At 40.5% G+C, this 18,492-nt stretch overlaps 1 protein-coding gene across 14 annotated transcripts in view; it reads left to right on the plus strand.

The window, feature by feature from the left end:
• The window catches only part of CUL2 (cullin 2), a 50,273-nt gene that overhangs the window by 25,763 nt on the left and 6,018 nt on the right, over window positions 1–18,492 (plus strand). For all 14 annotated transcript variants that reach the window (XM_083704846.1, XM_083704850.1, XM_083704839.1 and 11 more), the window contains 9 exons: window positions 3,601–3,725; window positions 4,529–4,636; window positions 6,067–6,126; window positions 7,054–7,182; window positions 7,289–7,375; window positions 8,318–8,470; window positions 9,736–9,813; window positions 16,872–16,938; window positions 18,161–18,363. In XM_083704846.1, the coding sequence (XP_083560972.1) occupies window positions 3,601–3,725; window positions 4,529–4,636; window positions 6,067–6,126; window positions 7,054–7,182; window positions 7,289–7,375; window positions 8,318–8,470; window positions 9,736–9,813; window positions 16,872–16,938; window positions 18,161–18,363 (1,010 nt within the window). The remainder of the gene's footprint in view (window positions 1–3,600; window positions 3,726–4,528; window positions 4,637–6,066; window positions 6,127–7,053; window positions 7,183–7,288; window positions 7,376–8,317; window positions 8,471–9,735; window positions 9,814–16,871; window positions 16,939–18,160; window positions 18,364–18,492) is intronic.

An 18,492-nucleotide genomic window follows, 5' to 3' on the forward strand; every position in this document is an offset into this window, starting at 1 on the left:
TGTATCTGCTAAACTCCATTTTGCAGCGCTACCAATTCTTTGTGGTCTGCTTCTGCCAATATTGGTTGTTCATATATTAAAATATGAAATCATTTTGCATGTTTGCTATGCCCATAAATTTTTGCTAGTCTTTAGCTGCTGGTGGTAGCATGTTAGTGATTGCTTGGATTCTTTCTGGATCAGTGTTACTTTTCTCCTAGGTGGGTTATTTCCTTAACTCTAAATCTTCATTTTTGTCTATTTCAAGCCAGCTTTACAAGCTCTTTCCAGAGCCTTCTGTAGTCTCTGGTTATGTTCATCTAATGTTCTCCTCCATATCAGAACAACATTGATATAAACTTTAGTACCTTCATGCCCTTCAAAGATTTGTTGTATCTTTCTATGAAAGAGTTCAGAGGTGGAACCAATTCCAAAAGGCAATCTACTAAAGCAATGCCTACAAAAAGGAGTATTGAAACATACAGTCATTTACTATTTTGTTCTAGGGGCACCTTCCCAGAAGATTCATTCCAATGTGAAATAAATGTTGCACTTGCCATTTAACCAAAGACTTCCTCTCTAGTAGGAATTGGAAAATGTTCTCTCAACTTATTTGTTCAGTTCTTTAGGATCCCAGCCGTAGGGATCCATCTTTTTTTTGTAACTATGACTAGAGAATGAACCCATTGTTTGGGTTCTTCAACTTCCTCTATAATGTCAAGTTTAATTAGTCTATCTAGTTTTTCTTTTATCTCTAAGAGCCAGCCGGACATTCCTGGGTGCACGTATAACTTGAAAATAGGGTTCAAACAATTTCTTTTATAACCTGTTGAGAGCTTACCAATGCCAATAAAGACACATGATCTTCAGTGTTCATGTGACCCTGTCATTCTGCACTGTACAGCTTCTTAATAAAATCTATAATCTGACATGTTTTTCAGTCCCTATATAGGTATCCCATTTCCAGCAGCAACAACTACAGATGATAACTTTACCATTTTGTTGCTTACTTGAACATCAGTTTTCCAAACTCCCCTAGTTCAAATAAGTTTTCCACTTTGAAGTTTTAAGTTGGATCTGTTTGCATGCTGTATTGGCTTGGCTTTCTCTCCCAAGTCTTTCACAGTAGCCTCAGATACAGATACATTTACTTGAGCTCCAGTATCCAATTTGTAAGTAACAAAAGTCCCATTTGTATTCAGAGTCGAGTCTAGTAACTGAATCGTGATGCCTCTGGAAGACTTCCCAAATAAAAGTTTTCTCCTGTGCTGGTGCTGTAATCCTCTTTGTTTTGATCCGAGCCCAGTCTGTGCTTGCTTTCAAACCTTTGCAAAGTGAATTTGTTCTTTGCAAAAGTTGCAGACCTTTCCAAATGCAGGACATTGGCTGGGTCTACAGTGTGAACACTCAGTAATGCAGGAATTGCCAGAAAGAGGCGCCATCCAACCACCTTAGGGACTGCATTCTGGGTTTGTGTTGGGTTTACTCCTTGGCCTTTTCCTCTCCTGATGATGTCCCACAAGGCAGTGGGATGCGGATTATTCCTCAGGATATACTCCCACAAGGCAACCAAGGTTTAAGATTACAGTTTTCTTTCTCCTAGATGGGCTACCTTTCCAGGTTGATGAGCCCCATCTGTCCCTCACTTCCCTCTACAGCACTTGCAGAAACCAGATTCTTGACCTTGGTCTTGTCTATTCTGTGTGGCAGATTGACTGGACAAGTCCCTAATTTACCAAGGGTTTAAGACCCATTGGCTACCCTTACTTGGTTTAGCTGGCCAGTTGTAGCCATTCCTGGGGTGTGGATATAGTTGCATGCCAACAGTTCTAGGAATCACAGGTGAGAGCTGAGTCCAGGGTGGGGACCAAAGATGGACAAACTACCCCAGAAACAGCACGACGGGTCTCCCAGCAGATGTACTCCCCTTCCCCCAACACCCCATATACCCCTCCAAAATTACATGTCTTGCTTTACAGTCTAAGATGTGTCATAAAGGATTCAAATGTTTCCCCATCCTTTTGTACTCTCCTATGAAACTGGTATCTCTTGAAGTTTTCATTTATCTGTAACACGGTCTCATAATTAGCTAGCTCTTCACTCAGTTGCAGACTGAGTGAATAAGGCTAATGCCTCTCACCTAGCAATATTTGGAAAACTAGCTGCCTTCTGCTCTTTGTCTTTCTCTGTAGCTCCACTTGCTTTCATAAAGAGGTCAAAATCTTGCCTGAATCTTCTCCAGCGCTCTGCTGCATTCCTGGAGCAAGCGAGAGGTTCTGGAGTTGCTAGATGCTCCATCTTTTTTTCTTATTTAAAAAAATCTCCCCCTCTCCCTGGTCTTTTGTATCTTTTCCACCTTCTTTGTTACTCTGTGCAGTCAGTCTGGCCTGCACCCAACCACTTCTGGTGCCGTGTGTTATTCTTTGATTAATAACTTTCCGAATCCAGGATGTCCATTAACATAATATAAACTTTACTAACCACTTGCAAAATGAGGAGTCTCTGTTAAAAGAAGCCATAGCTTCTCTATTGCTGCATCATTCTGTCCAGAGGCCCCTTCCAGTCTCACCTGACTTACTTAAGCACAACCCACTTAAAGGGATAGTGTCCTCACAATAAGCTTCCTTATCGCAAGTCATCTCAATAACACAGGGTTGTAACCTACTGAGGTCTACTGTGAGTATGACTAGCACTGGAAGGAATCCACATATGCTTGATTCAGTATCACAGCTCAGCAGTCTGTTCCAGGGCAATTCTGTCATTTTGTCTATAGCATCATCTCACACATCGTAACAAAGTTTCATAGTATTTTCTAGCAGGAACATTGGTAACAATATATTTACATATTACTTTAAAGCAATTCTGTAAGCAAGTGCTCTTTCTGATACATAACATCCATACACAATACAATTTCTGACTACATCAAAGGTTTAGAAATACACCTTGAAGCTAGAAGAATGTTGTGCTGTTATTGCCCATGTTAGGAAGCAGAGGTGGTGAGCCTGTGACTCTCTTGATGTTGATAGACTACAATTCCATCATCCCTGAGCATTGGCCATGCAGGCTGGGCCTGATGGGAGTTGGAGACCAACGATGTCCGGAGGACCACAGGTTCTTCACTGGTGCTGTTTTGAGTGACTTACGATAGTTTAACCAGTGCTTGCTCAGGTGGTGGTGGTCTAGGATATGTAAAGTGATGAGAATTGGGGGGGGGGGGTTCCTAATTTTTGTAAACTTCTCTGAGAGCCTTTCTGCTTTAATTTCAGTTAATTTTCATATTAATTACAGCAGGCATGTCCACCTCCCAAGAGACTGCAATCTACTCCCAGTATTTAAAAAACTGGCAGTGATTTGTGACCAAAGTTGTTGAGCTTTTCGGGGGGGGGGGGATCTATCAGGATAATGGGATCAAGCAGGGACGTCCCATAATCAACCGGTTGGACACCCCTGAATTACAGCATAGTCTTGACCACAGCCTCTCCCACTGTTGCTCTTTTGCCAAATTTGCATGTATGCGGTGCCTTCATTTTTTAGTATCATTATGCTTTTTAAACATTGGTGTTGTTATAGTGATATTTTGTTTTAGTACATCTGAAAACCTGGACCTTCCTTTTTTTGCAGACATGGCAAATATGTACACGTTGCTTCATGCTGTGCCAAGTGGATTACCTCATATGATTCAGGAACTACAAAATCATATCCATGATGAGGGCCTTAGAGCAACCAGCAATCTCTCTCAGGAAAACGTAAGTTTTGTCTTCAATGGGAATAGTGTGGAATTTCTGATCAATCTAAGCATAAAGATGATGTTGGGAAGTTGGGGGGGGGGGTGCTTCTATAAGGTTGTCGCCATTTAGTCTATACTAAATCTGTGTGCTTTCTTTGCTGCCATTTTTGTTTTTTCACAAGAGCTAGTGGTTTAGCATACAGTGCAATAGAAACTATTATTATAGCCATGGCATTCCTTTATTGCTGAACATACTGTAATCAGTGTAAGAAAGTCTACTGTGTTTCTGACCCTGCCAAAAATGATTACATGGTAGTAGTGTTCCTCACTACTCTTTCTAACACAGCATGAAATTTGACATTTGTTAATATGCTCATGTGTCCTTTAGTATTCACGCACCCAGGGAACCAATAGGATGGAACTAGCTTAAAGTAAATGCATTTATAGCTGCAGTTTGCTGCCAATCTTTCAAGAAGAGAGGTGCAATCACTACATTTCTGTATGAGACATGTAACTGTACTTATTGCTAGCATAAACCAATGCAACGTGTGAATTCTGTGATGCACGGTTGTGTAAATTGAGTACAGCAAATATTCCCTGGAGGTTGTATTATTCTGTTATATTTTCACACCTTAGTAGCTGGGAATAAGCCACATCAAATCCAGTAGGACTTACTTCTGAGTAGACATTATAAGGTCTGTGCTGCACTTTACATTTTCTCTCTGGCATAATTCCCAACACCTTTTGGCCAAGCAAAGTGCCTGTTTGTAATATTGCTCTGTTGCATTTGGAAAAAACACACACCTGTGATTCTATCCTCAGATGCCCACTCAGTTTGTGGAGTCAGTGTTGGAAGTACACAGTAAATTTGTTCAGCTCATCAGCAGCGTATTAAACGGTGACCAGCGATTTATGAGTGCCCTTGACAAGGTAAGCCTAGTGAAAAGGCTTCGTCTACCAAATAATTGTAAGGAACATAATTGATGAGGAATCCTACCTGTTGCATTGAATAGTGAAATTGAATATCAGTCGTGAATATGGCTTGATGTATCATAAATTGGTGTGATTGGAACAGGATGGCGATCTAATGTTTTCAAGACAATTTGGAAGCAAAATCAAATAAATAAGCACAGGTTTCCCTAAACATATAAGGCTTTGGTACATGGATGTATGAAACCAGGTAGTGGAAACCTTTGGTCCTCCAGATGTTGTTGGATTACAAGTCCCATCACCTCTGCCCACTGACCATTACTAGGGCTGATGGCAGTTGTAGTTCAGTAAGATCAGGAGGGCCATGGGTTTCCCACACCTTTTGCTAAACTAATCTCCCACACTGTGTTAGATGGATAAAAGAGATAACCATTCACATGTGCTACAGGATCTAATGTCAACAAACCATTCATGGATTTTGTTTACTGGGAAACTCACAAGCATAATCCATGGTCCTGAATTACAGGTGCTCATTGGCTTTTCATAGTCATCTAGAGTGGTCTGTGCATAGGTTTCTATCCCAATAAATGAGCAATTATGGAAAATGCGCACAAGTTTGGAATTGGAGGCATAGGGCCTATACAGTACCACTGTGGTTTTTTTAATCATTCAGTTATGAGAAGTATACTCTTTTTGGTAATACAGTGTTTATGCAGTTACACTTAATTATCATACGATGGTGTCGAATTTAAAAAATCCTGCGTATTATCACAAAATACCTGTAAGTTCATTGCACGTTGGAAGGAGACTAACTCCTTTCTAACCTACTTGGATTAGGTTTGTATCCAGTACTAGTCCTACTCAGAGTAGACCTGTTGAAGTTAATGGGCATGGCTTAGTTTCATTTACTTCATTGGGTCTCTTCTGAACCTGTCTAGCACTGAATATAACCCACAATTTCTAAAATCTTGGAAATCTAGTTTTTGGTGTTCCTAAAACATATATCCTTTGCAGACATTGAATGCAGTCCTTAATAACAGACACCCATATTCATGTCTCCCAGCATGCTTTGCATCTAGCAGGTACCCTATTCCCCAATATTGTCCTGAGACTTTCTTAAAAGCAGTTACTTGAATGTTTCAGTCTTGAGTTAGTGGGAAGGGCTTGACTTTTCACCCTTACATTTTACACTAGGTTTACCCAGTGGCCAGAGCAGGGTTTTTTGTGATTCTTGTTTTTGTGTGTATACCTGATAGACACTTTTGTACCTTACAGCACACTGCTAGCACCCAATAAATGTTTAGTAATTGAAAACAGTTGTGAAGAGCTTGATTTTGCCAGGATCTAGTTCAAGAAGCATGATAGAGCTTCTCTGATATTATGTATGACCATGTGAGTACGGCTGATATATTTCTTGTGTTCCTAAATAGGCCTTGACATCCGTAGTGAACTATAGGGAACCAAAGTCTATCTGCAAAGCTCCTGAGCTGGTAAGTACCAGATACTTGTTTAAAGTCTTTAGATGTAAGCATTAACTTTATTCAGGTAACATCCTCTGATTTTTCAAAGGCTTTTCCAGACCAGTGCATCTAAGTACTGAGATGCCCTGTTGAGGCAAAATGGTCCTTGCTTTGTCTTAACCAGGGGTAGGCAACCTAAGGCCCGTGGGCCGGATGCAGCCCAATCGCCTTTTAAATCTGGCCCGCGGACGGTCTGGGAATCAGCGTGTTTTTACATGAGTAGAATGTGTCCTTTTATTTAAAATGCATCTCTGGTTTATTTGTGGGGCATAGGAATTTATTCATTCCCCCCCCCCCCAAAAAAAAAAATATAGTCCGTCCCACCACATGGTCTGAGGGACAGTGGACCAGCCCACAGCTGAAAAAGTTTACTGAACCCTGGTTTAAAGAATGCAAAGTGCTTTCTTTCCATGATCCTATGAATGTAACTATGTCTGTTTGTCAATTTATAGTTTTATTTGATTGTATGTTCGTTTGTTGGTTTGTTTGCTTTCCTGGCATAAATGTATCTATTTTAAAACAATAAAGATATACATTTTTAAAAAAGGGTAAGACCCCTGGTCTTAACATACAACCATGGTGGGACACCTGTGTGCCCTCCAGATGTTGTAGGATGCCAGCTCCCGTCAGCCCTAGTCAGCATGGCTGGTGGTAAACCAGTATCATCTAGAAGACTGCAGGTTGCCCATCCTTGACTTACAAGCCTGTTTTTAACAATAACTGAAAGTGTATGTGACGCTCTTTGGACACTTGATCTGTGCATTCTTAAAAGTACTTGCCGTGGCACGTACATTTTGCAAAAGAAGACACAACTATGCTGCCTTAACTACGTTGTTAGTCCCACCTTAACACTATTCTGCTTGACGAATATCCTTTTCTTCTTTCTTTACACTTGAGCTGGCCAAGTATTGTGACAACTTGCTAAAAAAATCCGCAAAAGGCATGACAGAAAATGAAGTAGAAGACAAACTTACTAGTTTCATTACTGTTTTCAAATACATTGACGACAAAGATGTTTTCCAAAAAGTAAGTAATCACTATTTTAAAAATTATTTCTATTCTGGTTTTTTCCTCTCTCGGAGTGTGTCTTGAAATGCAACGAAATCTGAACTCTTGCTCTTCTTCTATACAGTTCTATGCCAGAATGTTGGCAAAACGACTTATACATGGTTTGTCTATGTCCATGGACTCTGAAGAAGCTATGATTAACAAATTGAAGGTAATTTCCAGCTTACTAGAACCGTAAAATCAACAGTACAGTAGTAGCCGTTCTTGACACTTTTAAGCTGCTACTAAGCTGATTCTAAGGAAATGTCCCTAAACATGCTTAGAATCTGACCTAATTTTAGGAACCTGCTTTTAGTTGTGCTTATAAAATCATACGATTGCAAACCCACTCCCACCCCCACTCCCGAAAAGCTGGTGGGCTTGTCCAGTCTGTACGTTTTATCTGAGAATTAGCAAGCTGATGCTTGTCATTTTAAAAACCAACCAGCAGATGGTGCCCAAAAGCTGCAAGCTGGCACATTGCATTCCTTGCCATTCTCAGTACAGTTGAGATGTCCAGATGTTATTGGAGCCTCAACTCCTGCCAACCCCAGCCTGCCTGGCCAATGGCTATGGGCGATGGGAGTTGTTGTAGTACAACAACATGTGGTCACAGCTTCCCCACCCGTTGTGGAGCTTTTGCTGAATGAAATATGCATCTTAATTTTGTCTGCTACCACAGTCTGGTTCTGCAGAGCTCATCAGCTGGTATCTTGAGAACAGCCAAAACTAGTCCTGGTACTGCTGTGATCAGTGTGTATATGGCTGTTGGTTCTGTTTGTTGAGCCTCATGGCACCACTTAGGTTGAGCACCTCCTTGCTCTCATGCCTAAAACCCTTTTAGGTGGTTTTCTGGATTACAGTCGAGGGTGTGAGCATATCCACTATTATCAAGTAGCTTTTAAAAGAGAAATACAATTGCAACCCTAGTGTCACCACACCTCGAACCTCCAAGTGCTGGAGTGGTTTTCAAACTTGTCCTCAAAAGTGCAGATGGTGTGCCTGTTCAGTATTTTATCATGTAGCTCTTTAAAACAAAAGCAGGCTACTCACTTGCTGACTCTCTATGTGTGCCTTAACTACAAATCTTGTATGTGCATTTTTTGTTTTCCAGCAAGCCTGTGGTTATGAGTTTACTAGCAAGCTCCATCGAATGTATACAGACATGAGTGTCAGTGCGGATCTTAACAACAAGTTCAACAACTTCATAAAAAATCAGGACACCGTCGTAGATTTGGGAATTAGTTTTCAGATATACGTTCTTCAGGTATTTGAGGCGTGTGCGCATGTGTGTGTCGCTTCATTTCAAATAGCCTTCTTCATGTGTTCAAGGTGAACACATGTGGCCTTAAAGTAGAGATAGGGGGTGGGAGTGAGCATGCAGGCCTTGCTGCTAATATTGCTGTGCATGCCTGTTCCAATTCAGACATTATTATTATTATTATTATTATTATTATTATTATTATTATTATTACTAATACCCCCGCCCATCTGGCTGGGTTTCCCCAATCACTGGGTGGCTCCCAACCAAATATTAAAAACAATACAGTACAGCATTAAACATTAAAAACTTCCCTAAACAGGGCTGCCTTCAGATGTCTTTTAAAAGTAAAATAGTTGCTTATTGCCTTGACATCTGCTGGGAGGGCATTCCCACATTCAGTGCATTGGAACTGGGGTTTGCATGTGCATAGTCACTTGCTCCCCACTTTAAGTTCATATATGTTCACTCTGAATGTCTGAATACAGTTAGCGTGGCCAAGCTATATGTGTGATAGGGAGCAGCACTTACGAAGGAGCAACTTGCAGCATGTTCAAAACTCCCAGGTGTCTCTGTATAATTGTGTCCAGAAATGCAGATAGGGGGTAGATGGGTGTGGTTTATGGGGAACCTTGCAGGCCAAATTGGGACCCATGTTAGTAGATCTGCTTTAAACCAAGGCTTGAAGCGTTTCACTCAACTCCGGGGACAAGGTGGCAAGAGCAGAAAAGCAGAGTGATCACAACCAGGTATAGCTTGGATGGATGCAGTATGGGAGGATAAATAGTATGTGCCCAAACAGTCAATCTCTAGTCAACCCAGCCTTCCTTCCTTCCTTGGTTGGTAATAGGGAATAGCCATAGTTTTCAGCCTGTAGCAATCAAGGCTGAAACCCTTATCAGCTGGCTTTGACAGATGGGAGAGTCTTTCTCTGCTTTTGAGCCAACTCTTCCTATGTGGGGAGCTTTTGTTTTGTGTTCTGAAACTTTTTTATGGTATTCCATGGGTTTCCATTTGCACCCCATAATTTCAAATAAGGTTGCTGTGATTCAGCTTGGCTGTCAATACATGTATGTATGTATGTATGTATGTATGTATGTATTGTATATGTATGTATGTATACACACACACACACACACACACACACACATATATATAATGTGGGTGGGTGTGAGTGTGGGCGTATGAGTGAGAGAATGATGGCTGGTTTATATACCTTTTCTAGAAAAGTTTTAGTATAACACAACGTATGTAATTTGTTTATTTTTCAGGCTGGTGCGTGGCCTTTGACTCAGGCGCCTTCATCTACATTTGCAATTCCACAGGAACTGGAAAAAAGTGTACAGATGGTAGGTTAGTAGGAGATTTCTTGCAGATTTAATAACTAACAGTCTTACGTTGAGAAGTGAAATTCTTCAACCAGCCCTCCCTGACCTGTTGCCTTCCAGATGTTGTTGGACACCAACTCCTATCGACCGTAGCCAGCAAGGCCATTGGTCAATGATGATGGGAGCTATAGTTCAAACATATGTGGAGGACACCAGCTTGTAGAAGAAAAGCCGCCTTTAACTGATCAGTGTTAGTGTAGAAATAATTCACAATCCATATAAATACAGTGGTACCTCCGGTTACAAACAATCCATTCCAGAAGTCCATTTGTAACCCAAAATTGCTGATAACATGAGGCACGCTTTCACTAATGGTACCTCCCGCTACTGCCATGCTGCCGGGGCGCGACTTCCACTTGCATCCCAGGGCAAAGTTCACAACAAGGGGCATCTACTTCCTGGTTAGCGGAACTTGTAACCTGCAGCATTTGCAAGGAGGACGGTACATAACACTAGGTTCCACTGTAACTTAAATGCTTGTTCAGTTTGGATGCTGTCACAAAGTGCTTGTATAGTTCTGTAAGGAACATTAGGTATGATAACTTACATTCTGCTAACAGGACAGCACAAATCTCCTATCCTTTAATATTATGAGAATTCTCCTGTGGCAGGGAAAAGGGTTGAGGTCCAGTCTAGCACTTCCAGATTGCCAGTAAACATACAGTGGTACCTTGGGTTACAGACGCTTCAGGTTATAGATGCTTCAGGTTGCAGACTCTGCTAACCCAGAAATAGTGCCTCGGGTTAAGAACTTTGCTTCAGGATGAGAACAGAAATCGTGCAGCAGTAGCGCGGCGGCAGCGGGAGGCCCCATTAGCTAAAGTGGTGCTTCAGGTTAAGAACAGTTTCAGGTTAAGAACAGACTTCCAGAACGAATTAAGTTCTTAACCTGAGGTACCACTGTATCTTTAAAATTCCCATTTTGATTCATTCAGATTTGAAGTTTAATTGTATTCCTCTCTAAGTTACAATGTAACCTGCAAGCATAAAAAAAAAAACCTACAAAGTGTTTGGAATACTATATACTGTCTCCAACAAGGGGGTGCATCAGTATCCTTCCAGTATATGTTGCTTGCTACATATTTTCCTATGTGTTATGATTTACAACAAGTTTATACTATTGATTAACTTGACCCCATTCTCATGGTTGTAGTATTGGTGCATTGAGACAAACCTGTGTGTTCATAAGTTCATTGCTCCCCTCTGCTGCTTTTACTTATTGGCATTCCATACTCACTTGCTGAGAAATTTTTCTTAATTTCTAGACCAGAAAAATGTATTTGTTCCTGAGCGCTGAATGCTCTGGACATTTTCACTGCCTCTGCCCACTTTCATCTTGGACAAATAGCTGCTTAATATTTTTTTGGAGCTAATTGTGAGAAACATCCCAAATTTAGCAGCAAATACTCAGCTTTAAGCTTCTGGCAACCATTAGGAACTTTTAACACCCTGGTATATTACAACTTGAAGGTGACTGAAATTTCAGTATTGTTGACTTTTCTAATAAACAAGAAGGTTTTTGTATGTGGGAATATCAGTAAGATGTCTGGATAAAATGTTCAGTTTACAAGTAGTTTGATTCAGGTTTTTTTCTTCCATGTGTACAGCTAGCATAAATCATGTGTTCCCTGGCAAGCACGGTTTTTGATGTTCTTCTGTATAATTTGAAAAACCACCTGTTCTTTCTGTAGGTTATAAGTTGGGTGCTTAGGAGAAGATTAGTTGTGTCATAAAACTCTTGCTGATTCTACTGAAAGATATATTCTCTCATACTTGCGTGTGTGTGTGCGTGCGCACGCACACACACACAGACACACACACACGAAGAAAGAAACTGAATTCAACCCACTGGCTCATAGTTTGTTCCTAACAGTTTTGAAAACACTAATTGCTTACTGACATTTTATTTTATAGTACAGACACTCTCTGGTCCTTCTGGATTTTAAGAAAAAGCAAAATATTGTTCCTCCAAAGAAAATAGTTCCTTCATGTGATAGACTTTACCTCCTAAAACACAATGCAAATTACGTATGATATTTGATTGGAATATATTATTTCTAAGAGTGCTCCAATTTCCATTACTTCATTATGGGAAGATGTTTTGCATCTACATTGTTAGCACAATGGTCTTAAGAGTTCACATGTAATGTTTAGTGTCAGGGTTTATTTTTTCTTTCTTTCTGGCAACTTTGATTAACAGAGATTGGGTCATATTCCCATTATTAGAAACAATGAGACACATCTTTCTGTCTGCATTGTGCATTTTATAGCCAGAGAATTCATTCTTGAACATAGTTCCTGATTTCTTGTTGCTTTTGTGGCAATTTGGGGGGAAAGATGGCTTTTCCTTTTAAAACAGCCTTGTACTTGCAACCTGATGTACTCCAGTTGACATAAAGAAAATACCAAGCTCTCTTAAGGACCGCTTTTTATTTTCCTCCACTTAGACAGCATCAGCTCAGCCCTAACCTCTTGATGCCACTCGGTGGCACCAAGGGAAGAGGCCACTCTGTTTCCAAGTGACTAGTTAAATGAAAATAATCCGACCAGTTCTGTGTTGTTTGCAGATCTTGGATGGCTGCTGAATATCTTTTCAGATCTCTGGGGAAAGGAGTAGTCAGCCTTCAGACTGGAAGTTACTTCCGTTGTGGCACTTACACAGAACTTGTCAGATAAAATGAATTTGACACCCATCTGCTAGGGAACCTTTTCACGTTCCCTAAGAAGTCAGAAACAGTTTAGCTTTCCTCTTCCACCATCATTTTCTTTTTTAAAAAACTGCTTTTTTCTCCCTAGCACTATCAGGATTGGTGGGTTAGACATAGTGGAAGAATGGGAAGTATCTGCTCTTTGCCCATGAGGTGATTTTTCCCATGGAGTCTTTAAAGCTCCTGTTTGCTGCTAGCCTGTTAACTGCTTAGGGAAGTTTTTAACGTTTGATGTTTTATCGCTTTATTATCATCATTATTAATATTATGTTGGGAGCCGCTCTCTCTCTCTATTATTATTATTATTATTATTATTATTATTATTATTTTATTAAATGTGAATGCTTTAGAGTTTTGGAAGAATCTGCTCAGAGAGTATGAGGTACTCTCTGCCTTTATAGGCTGGGGGCCTGGGTACCAAGAACACTCTAAATAGCTACCTCACTTTTACCAGTGTGAGGATTGGCAGACTGCGTATATATTAGGACAGTGTTTCCCAACCTTGTGCCTCCAGATGTTTTTGGCCTACAACTCCCATCATCCCTGACCACTGGTCTTGCTAGCTAGGGATGATGGGAGTTGTAGGCCAAAAACATCTGGAGGCACAAGGTTGGGAAACACTGTATTAGGAGACCAGGTGAGAAACATAGCTGTCCTATGATAGCAAACCTAAAAGGCATTGTTAAAGTTCCTAAACTTTTCCCATTCCTAACAGCTGGTTTTGTGGGCTTGTTCCTTCCATCCTTCATGTGGTATCAGTCGTTGTGTGGTTTTGGGTTGGAAACCGAGAACTGCCACCACTGTAATTCGTGCATCTTTTCACAAGTTCCAAGAATTGTAGAAATCAAAGTGGCAAGGTTATGATAGTGGGTGGGAGATAATTCTTTTGGGTACAGAGAAGCTGGTCAATCCTAGTTTGTTCATAAAGGGAGGGCTTCTTTCAGGTAAGGACAGTCTTTGTAACTAATACCCAGTGCTTGACACAGCCTCAGCAACCAACCACCTTTCAGCAGAGCCAACCGTGTTATCTGACCATGTAAAATTCACATTCTGGAGGCTTCTTCTGCAGGCAGCATAACTAATAAATGTTCCACTCTTTTCACCCTCCATTTGCACTGGATTCCTGCCTCCTAATACGTTGGGGCTATATGGTCTCCCCTTCTACTCCTTCTCCTGCCCTAAAAAGTTGAAAGACAGCAGATACTATCGCAGTATTGTTGGACTTTTGCTGCCATTCCTTTCTAACCTTCCACCCAGCACGCTTGGTAGGGATGCGGGAGAGGGACTTCTCAGTGGCTTCTTCCAGATTTTGCAACTCCCTAGAGAAGCTAGAGGGACGCGGGTGGCACTGTGGGTTAAACCACAGAGCCTAGGACTTGCCAATCAGAAGGTCGGCGGTTCGAATCCCCGCCACGGGGTGAGCTCCCGTTGCTCGGTCCCTGCTGCTGCCAACCTAGGAGTTCAAAAGCACATCAAAGTGCAAGTAGATAAATAGGTACCGTTCCAGCGGGAAGGTAAACGGCGTTTCCATGCGCTGCTCTGGTTCGCCAAAAGCGGCTTAGTCATGCTGGCCACATGACCCGGAAGCTGTACGCCGGCTCCCTCGGCCAATAAAGCGAGATGAGTTCCGCAACCCCAGAGTCGGTCACGACTGGACCTAATGGTCAGGGGTCCCTTTACCTTTTAGAGAAACTAGACAGGCTCCCTCCTTGTAGTCCTCCTGCCGGCAGTTTAAGACTTTCTTTTTTTTAAATCCAAATAATTGTTATTGGTTTTCATGTAAATACAAGAACAACATATAACTACAGTAACTTGTCGAGTGGTACATTCTTACTAAGTTTCATATGCAGTTAACTGGGCATCAGGGTTAAGACTTTCTTGTTCCAACAGGCTTTTGGAAACTGGCTGCTTATAATGAGAGAGCTGGTGCGCTGCTGTTTTTATTGTAATTATTGGTAAAGTGGGGAGGCAGCCAAGATACATTTCAGACATTGTGATATATCAGCATATTGCGGTATTTACCTGCTGATATATCATGTTGTCGAAAACCAGATATTGACCCAATCCTGAGAAGCAGAAATACGTTGTGTGTCCTTACAGATGTCCAAGGGAAGTTAGTAGGAAATTTTAGTACTACAAACTGGTATGAAATGCACCACATTAAAATTCTATGGTTATTAGGAACAGCTTGATACCAGTGGACTGTCCAGCATGACTACAAAGGGATACTGCTTACTTTTTTGTGTACATCCCTGGGGCCAGATGCTTCTACATAGTGAATGGTAATGATGGGACTGATGCACAAATTGTTAGTTGACATCAACCTTTCTTGCAGATTTGCAGAATTGAAATGTTAGCAACAGCCTTAATAAGGGCTTAACTCTGTGCTATTTAAATTGTCATTTTAATCAGTGATTTGCTTTCTAAATCCCGCTTTCTAATTTATTTGATCAGACAAAATTACCTAATGTACTTAGAATTTAGATAGAGTTTGCCTTTTTCTGAGCTGGTTTCAGACAGGCTTCAAAGGAAAAGGGGTGGCTCTGAAATGGAAAGTCCCCTGTGCTTTTTCTTTTTATGAACCTCCTTGTGTCAGTGGGAGATGGCCCCAATAAATTCTAACCCCTGAGGCTTGTGAATTAAATTAGACCCGGGTTTTTTGATGTTGTATTAGCAATCTCCACTGTAGCTATCAGTTTTATTTAATGAGCAATTAATGTAAGTAATGAGTGATAAATGTTTCTTAATAGGAAAGATATGAAATACAGCTCTAAAGGCTATTACTTGAATAGTTAACGTGTGCGTTTGACTTTCATGAATATCTAGTGCTCAATTCCAGTAATAAACCTTTATTAATTATCATTAGTGAATTATTAATCTTTTGGTTTATCTTTTATAATAAGTATAGCATGAGGCATTCTTTGGATTTGCTTGAAGAATTGCAGGCTTTTCTCCCAATTCCTCCTTTAACAAAAGACAGAATGTTCAAAGTTCTGTTGTGGTGTTTAAAGATTCTGTGGCCGGTTTCAATAATATGATTTAACCCTCTTAGGAAATAGACTAGTGTGTGGTATTACATTCTACCATCTCCGAAGATACTGCTGTATAGTTAGTTAGCTCAAAGTAAGGGAAAAAGAAAGGAACTAGGAATACTCCTCTTGAAATTTTATAGTCCTCTCATCCATGACTTGCTCTGAATTTAGAGCTTACCTAGCAGCTTTTGAAGCTAATTCTTAGAGCTAAGGAACCCTTAAACAAAGCCTGATTTGCTGGCTCCTCTAGTGACCTTTTTGCTATTTTCCAAGAGGGACTCATTGGGGTGCTCAGGAGTTACCAACACACATTTCCTTAGAAACACTGTCAGTCGCCCAGCAAATCTAAGCTTTAAGAAGAGCGGGAACTGCCTGCCTCGCAAGCCTCGCAAGTTGCTTGCTTGAAATTGCTTCATGTGTGTCTTAAGGAGCTAGTTACTTTCTTCACAGGGTGGTGGCTGATCATATTAAAAATTTATATAAAGTGATTAGCTATGAATTTTTAAAAAAGTATATTTTGCAGTGGAATGCTAATAGATCCAGTTAAAGGTACATGTCAATAATTGTACTAATTAAAGTTGGCAGTAATAATAGTAATTATTATTCTTATTAAACTGTATTATCCACCCATCACCATCAGGTCCCCGGGCAGATTACAGCAATTTAAACTTCAATATTAAAAAATAGTTAAAACAGATTCGTCAAAAGAAGGTCCTGAAAATGCATAGTGTCAAAAGCCAGAGTAAAGATGCATGTCTCCAGCATACTATGCTGAATTTAACACCCAAGAGGGTCTGTAGGAAAGGAAGTGATCTTTCAGAGATGTGGGGCCTAGCCCAAACCATGCTATCAAAAGCATTGAGTGCTGGTAGCGATGCAACACACACACACACACACACACACACACACACAATACCCCACTACCCAGTTCTACAGTGGTTAAAATGTTGTATTCAGATGGGGAGTAGGATGATTAAAATGTTAAACTCTTAATAAATATTCTTGCAATGCAGGGGGTTGGACTACATGATTCTCAGGTTTCCTTCCAACTTTACAATTCCATGATTCTGTGTTTGCACTTTCTTTGTGATTGGATCTTTTTGCTTCATGAGTTTACAAGCATATGTTGCATTATATCTGACATTTGAAGAAGGTTCGTTGTATTATTGTGTATTATTATGCTAAGCTCTGCACTAACCAGAATTCTTTGTCTTGAGGTATTTGGCTGAGGACTTAATCTCTTAAAATATTTGACCCAAAGAATGATTTTGTTTTACAGTTTGAATTATTTTACAGTCAGCATTTCAGTGGGAGGAAACTCACCTGGCTTCATTATCTCTGCACAGGTAAAAATAAGTGTGCATGCTTTTTACCTTCTGGAAATTTCTAATATGCTAATACTAGTTTTTTATTATTGGAACCCATAAATCCTTTGGAAGTTTAGTAAATTTTTTAAAACCCTCTTAAAATTACTTTCGTTGACATTGTTAATATGGTTGTGCTGATTTAGCACTAATAGGTATCTTAATTTCATCTCCTTTGAAGCTTGCCTGTAGGATTTATTGCTTTACAGATTGTATCTTTGCGATATTAACAGAGTGTTCTCCAGAAATGAGTTGTATTTCGAGACAGCCTTTTGGAAAACACCCAGTTATTAGTATAGGTTGAAAAAAGTAAAATGTTAACATAAGATTCAGGTTGATTATACAGGCAACTCGGCATAGTTTGATTCTTTAACAGTGCATTGAGCTGGAACAGTTTAAGGTCCTTGTTAGCAAGACCTAGAAAACTGGGACAGAAGGCTGTTATGGAAGTGTGTGTACAAGGAACAAATTAATGCAGACACCGGGAGACAGGATTGGGGGGTAATGGATGTGGATATGACTACACTAAATGAAAGACTGCAAATGAATAGCCCCGCTGAATCAGACTGGCAGCTCATTCGGTCCAGCATCCTGTTCTTACAGTGACCAACTAGATGCCCATGGGAAGTCAGCAAACACAACCTAAACTCCACAATATCTTGCCCACTTATGTTTCCCACCAGCTGGTAATCAGAGGCACATTGCCTCTGGCAGTATAGGTAGTAAATAGCTATCATTGCCAGTAGCCACTGATAACCTTAATTTCCATTAATTTACAAATAGGTGGCCAGCACTGCTACTTGTGAGAGTAAATTCCACATTCAACTATGCGCTATGTGAAGACGTTTGTTCTTTTGTCTGACCTGAATCTTCCAACCATTCAGCCATATTGGGTGGTCTTGGGGCCTAGTACTATGAGAGAAGGAGAAAAATGTCTTTGCTATCCACTTTCTCACACTGTGCATAATTTTTATATACCTCAGTATCCCAGCTGTGTACAGAAACATGCTTTATTTGAGTTATTTCTTTCACTGAGAGAACCAGTTAATAAAACCCTTAGCTCATTTCTTCTCTGCATGCTTGGTTCGGTTAACCACCAGGCCTTGGGCTACTCCATGCCTGGCCCCACGTTGAAGGAGAATGCCATTTTTAAAATTTGTAATGTGAGCTAAACCGGTTCATGAAATGCATTGTTGATTTGCAGGTGAAGTTAAAATGAATTATTTGTGCAAACCATATGTAGCCATGGTTACAACATACCAAATGGCAGTGCTGCTTGCCTTCAACAACAGTGAAACTGTCAGTTATAAAGAACTTCAAGACAGTACGCAGATGAATGAGAAGGAATTGACAAAAACGATCAAGTCGTTACTTGATGTCAAAATGATCAACCATGACTCTGAGAAGGTACGTCGCCAAAGGGACATAGAATGTATTTGCTTCTGTCTCCACTTGCTGGACATTTGCAAGTGTTTTGTGTTTGTTTTATGGGGGAGATGAAGCACTGCCTTCCGTCACTATCGCCCACAGCTTGTA

The sequence above is a fragment of the Podarcis gaigeae genome, assembly GCF_964106915.1.
Source record: "Podarcis gaigeae genome assembly, chromosome: 12".
In the NCBI taxonomy this organism is placed as follows: Eukaryota; Metazoa; Chordata; class Lepidosauria; order Squamata; family Lacertidae; genus Podarcis; species Podarcis gaigeae.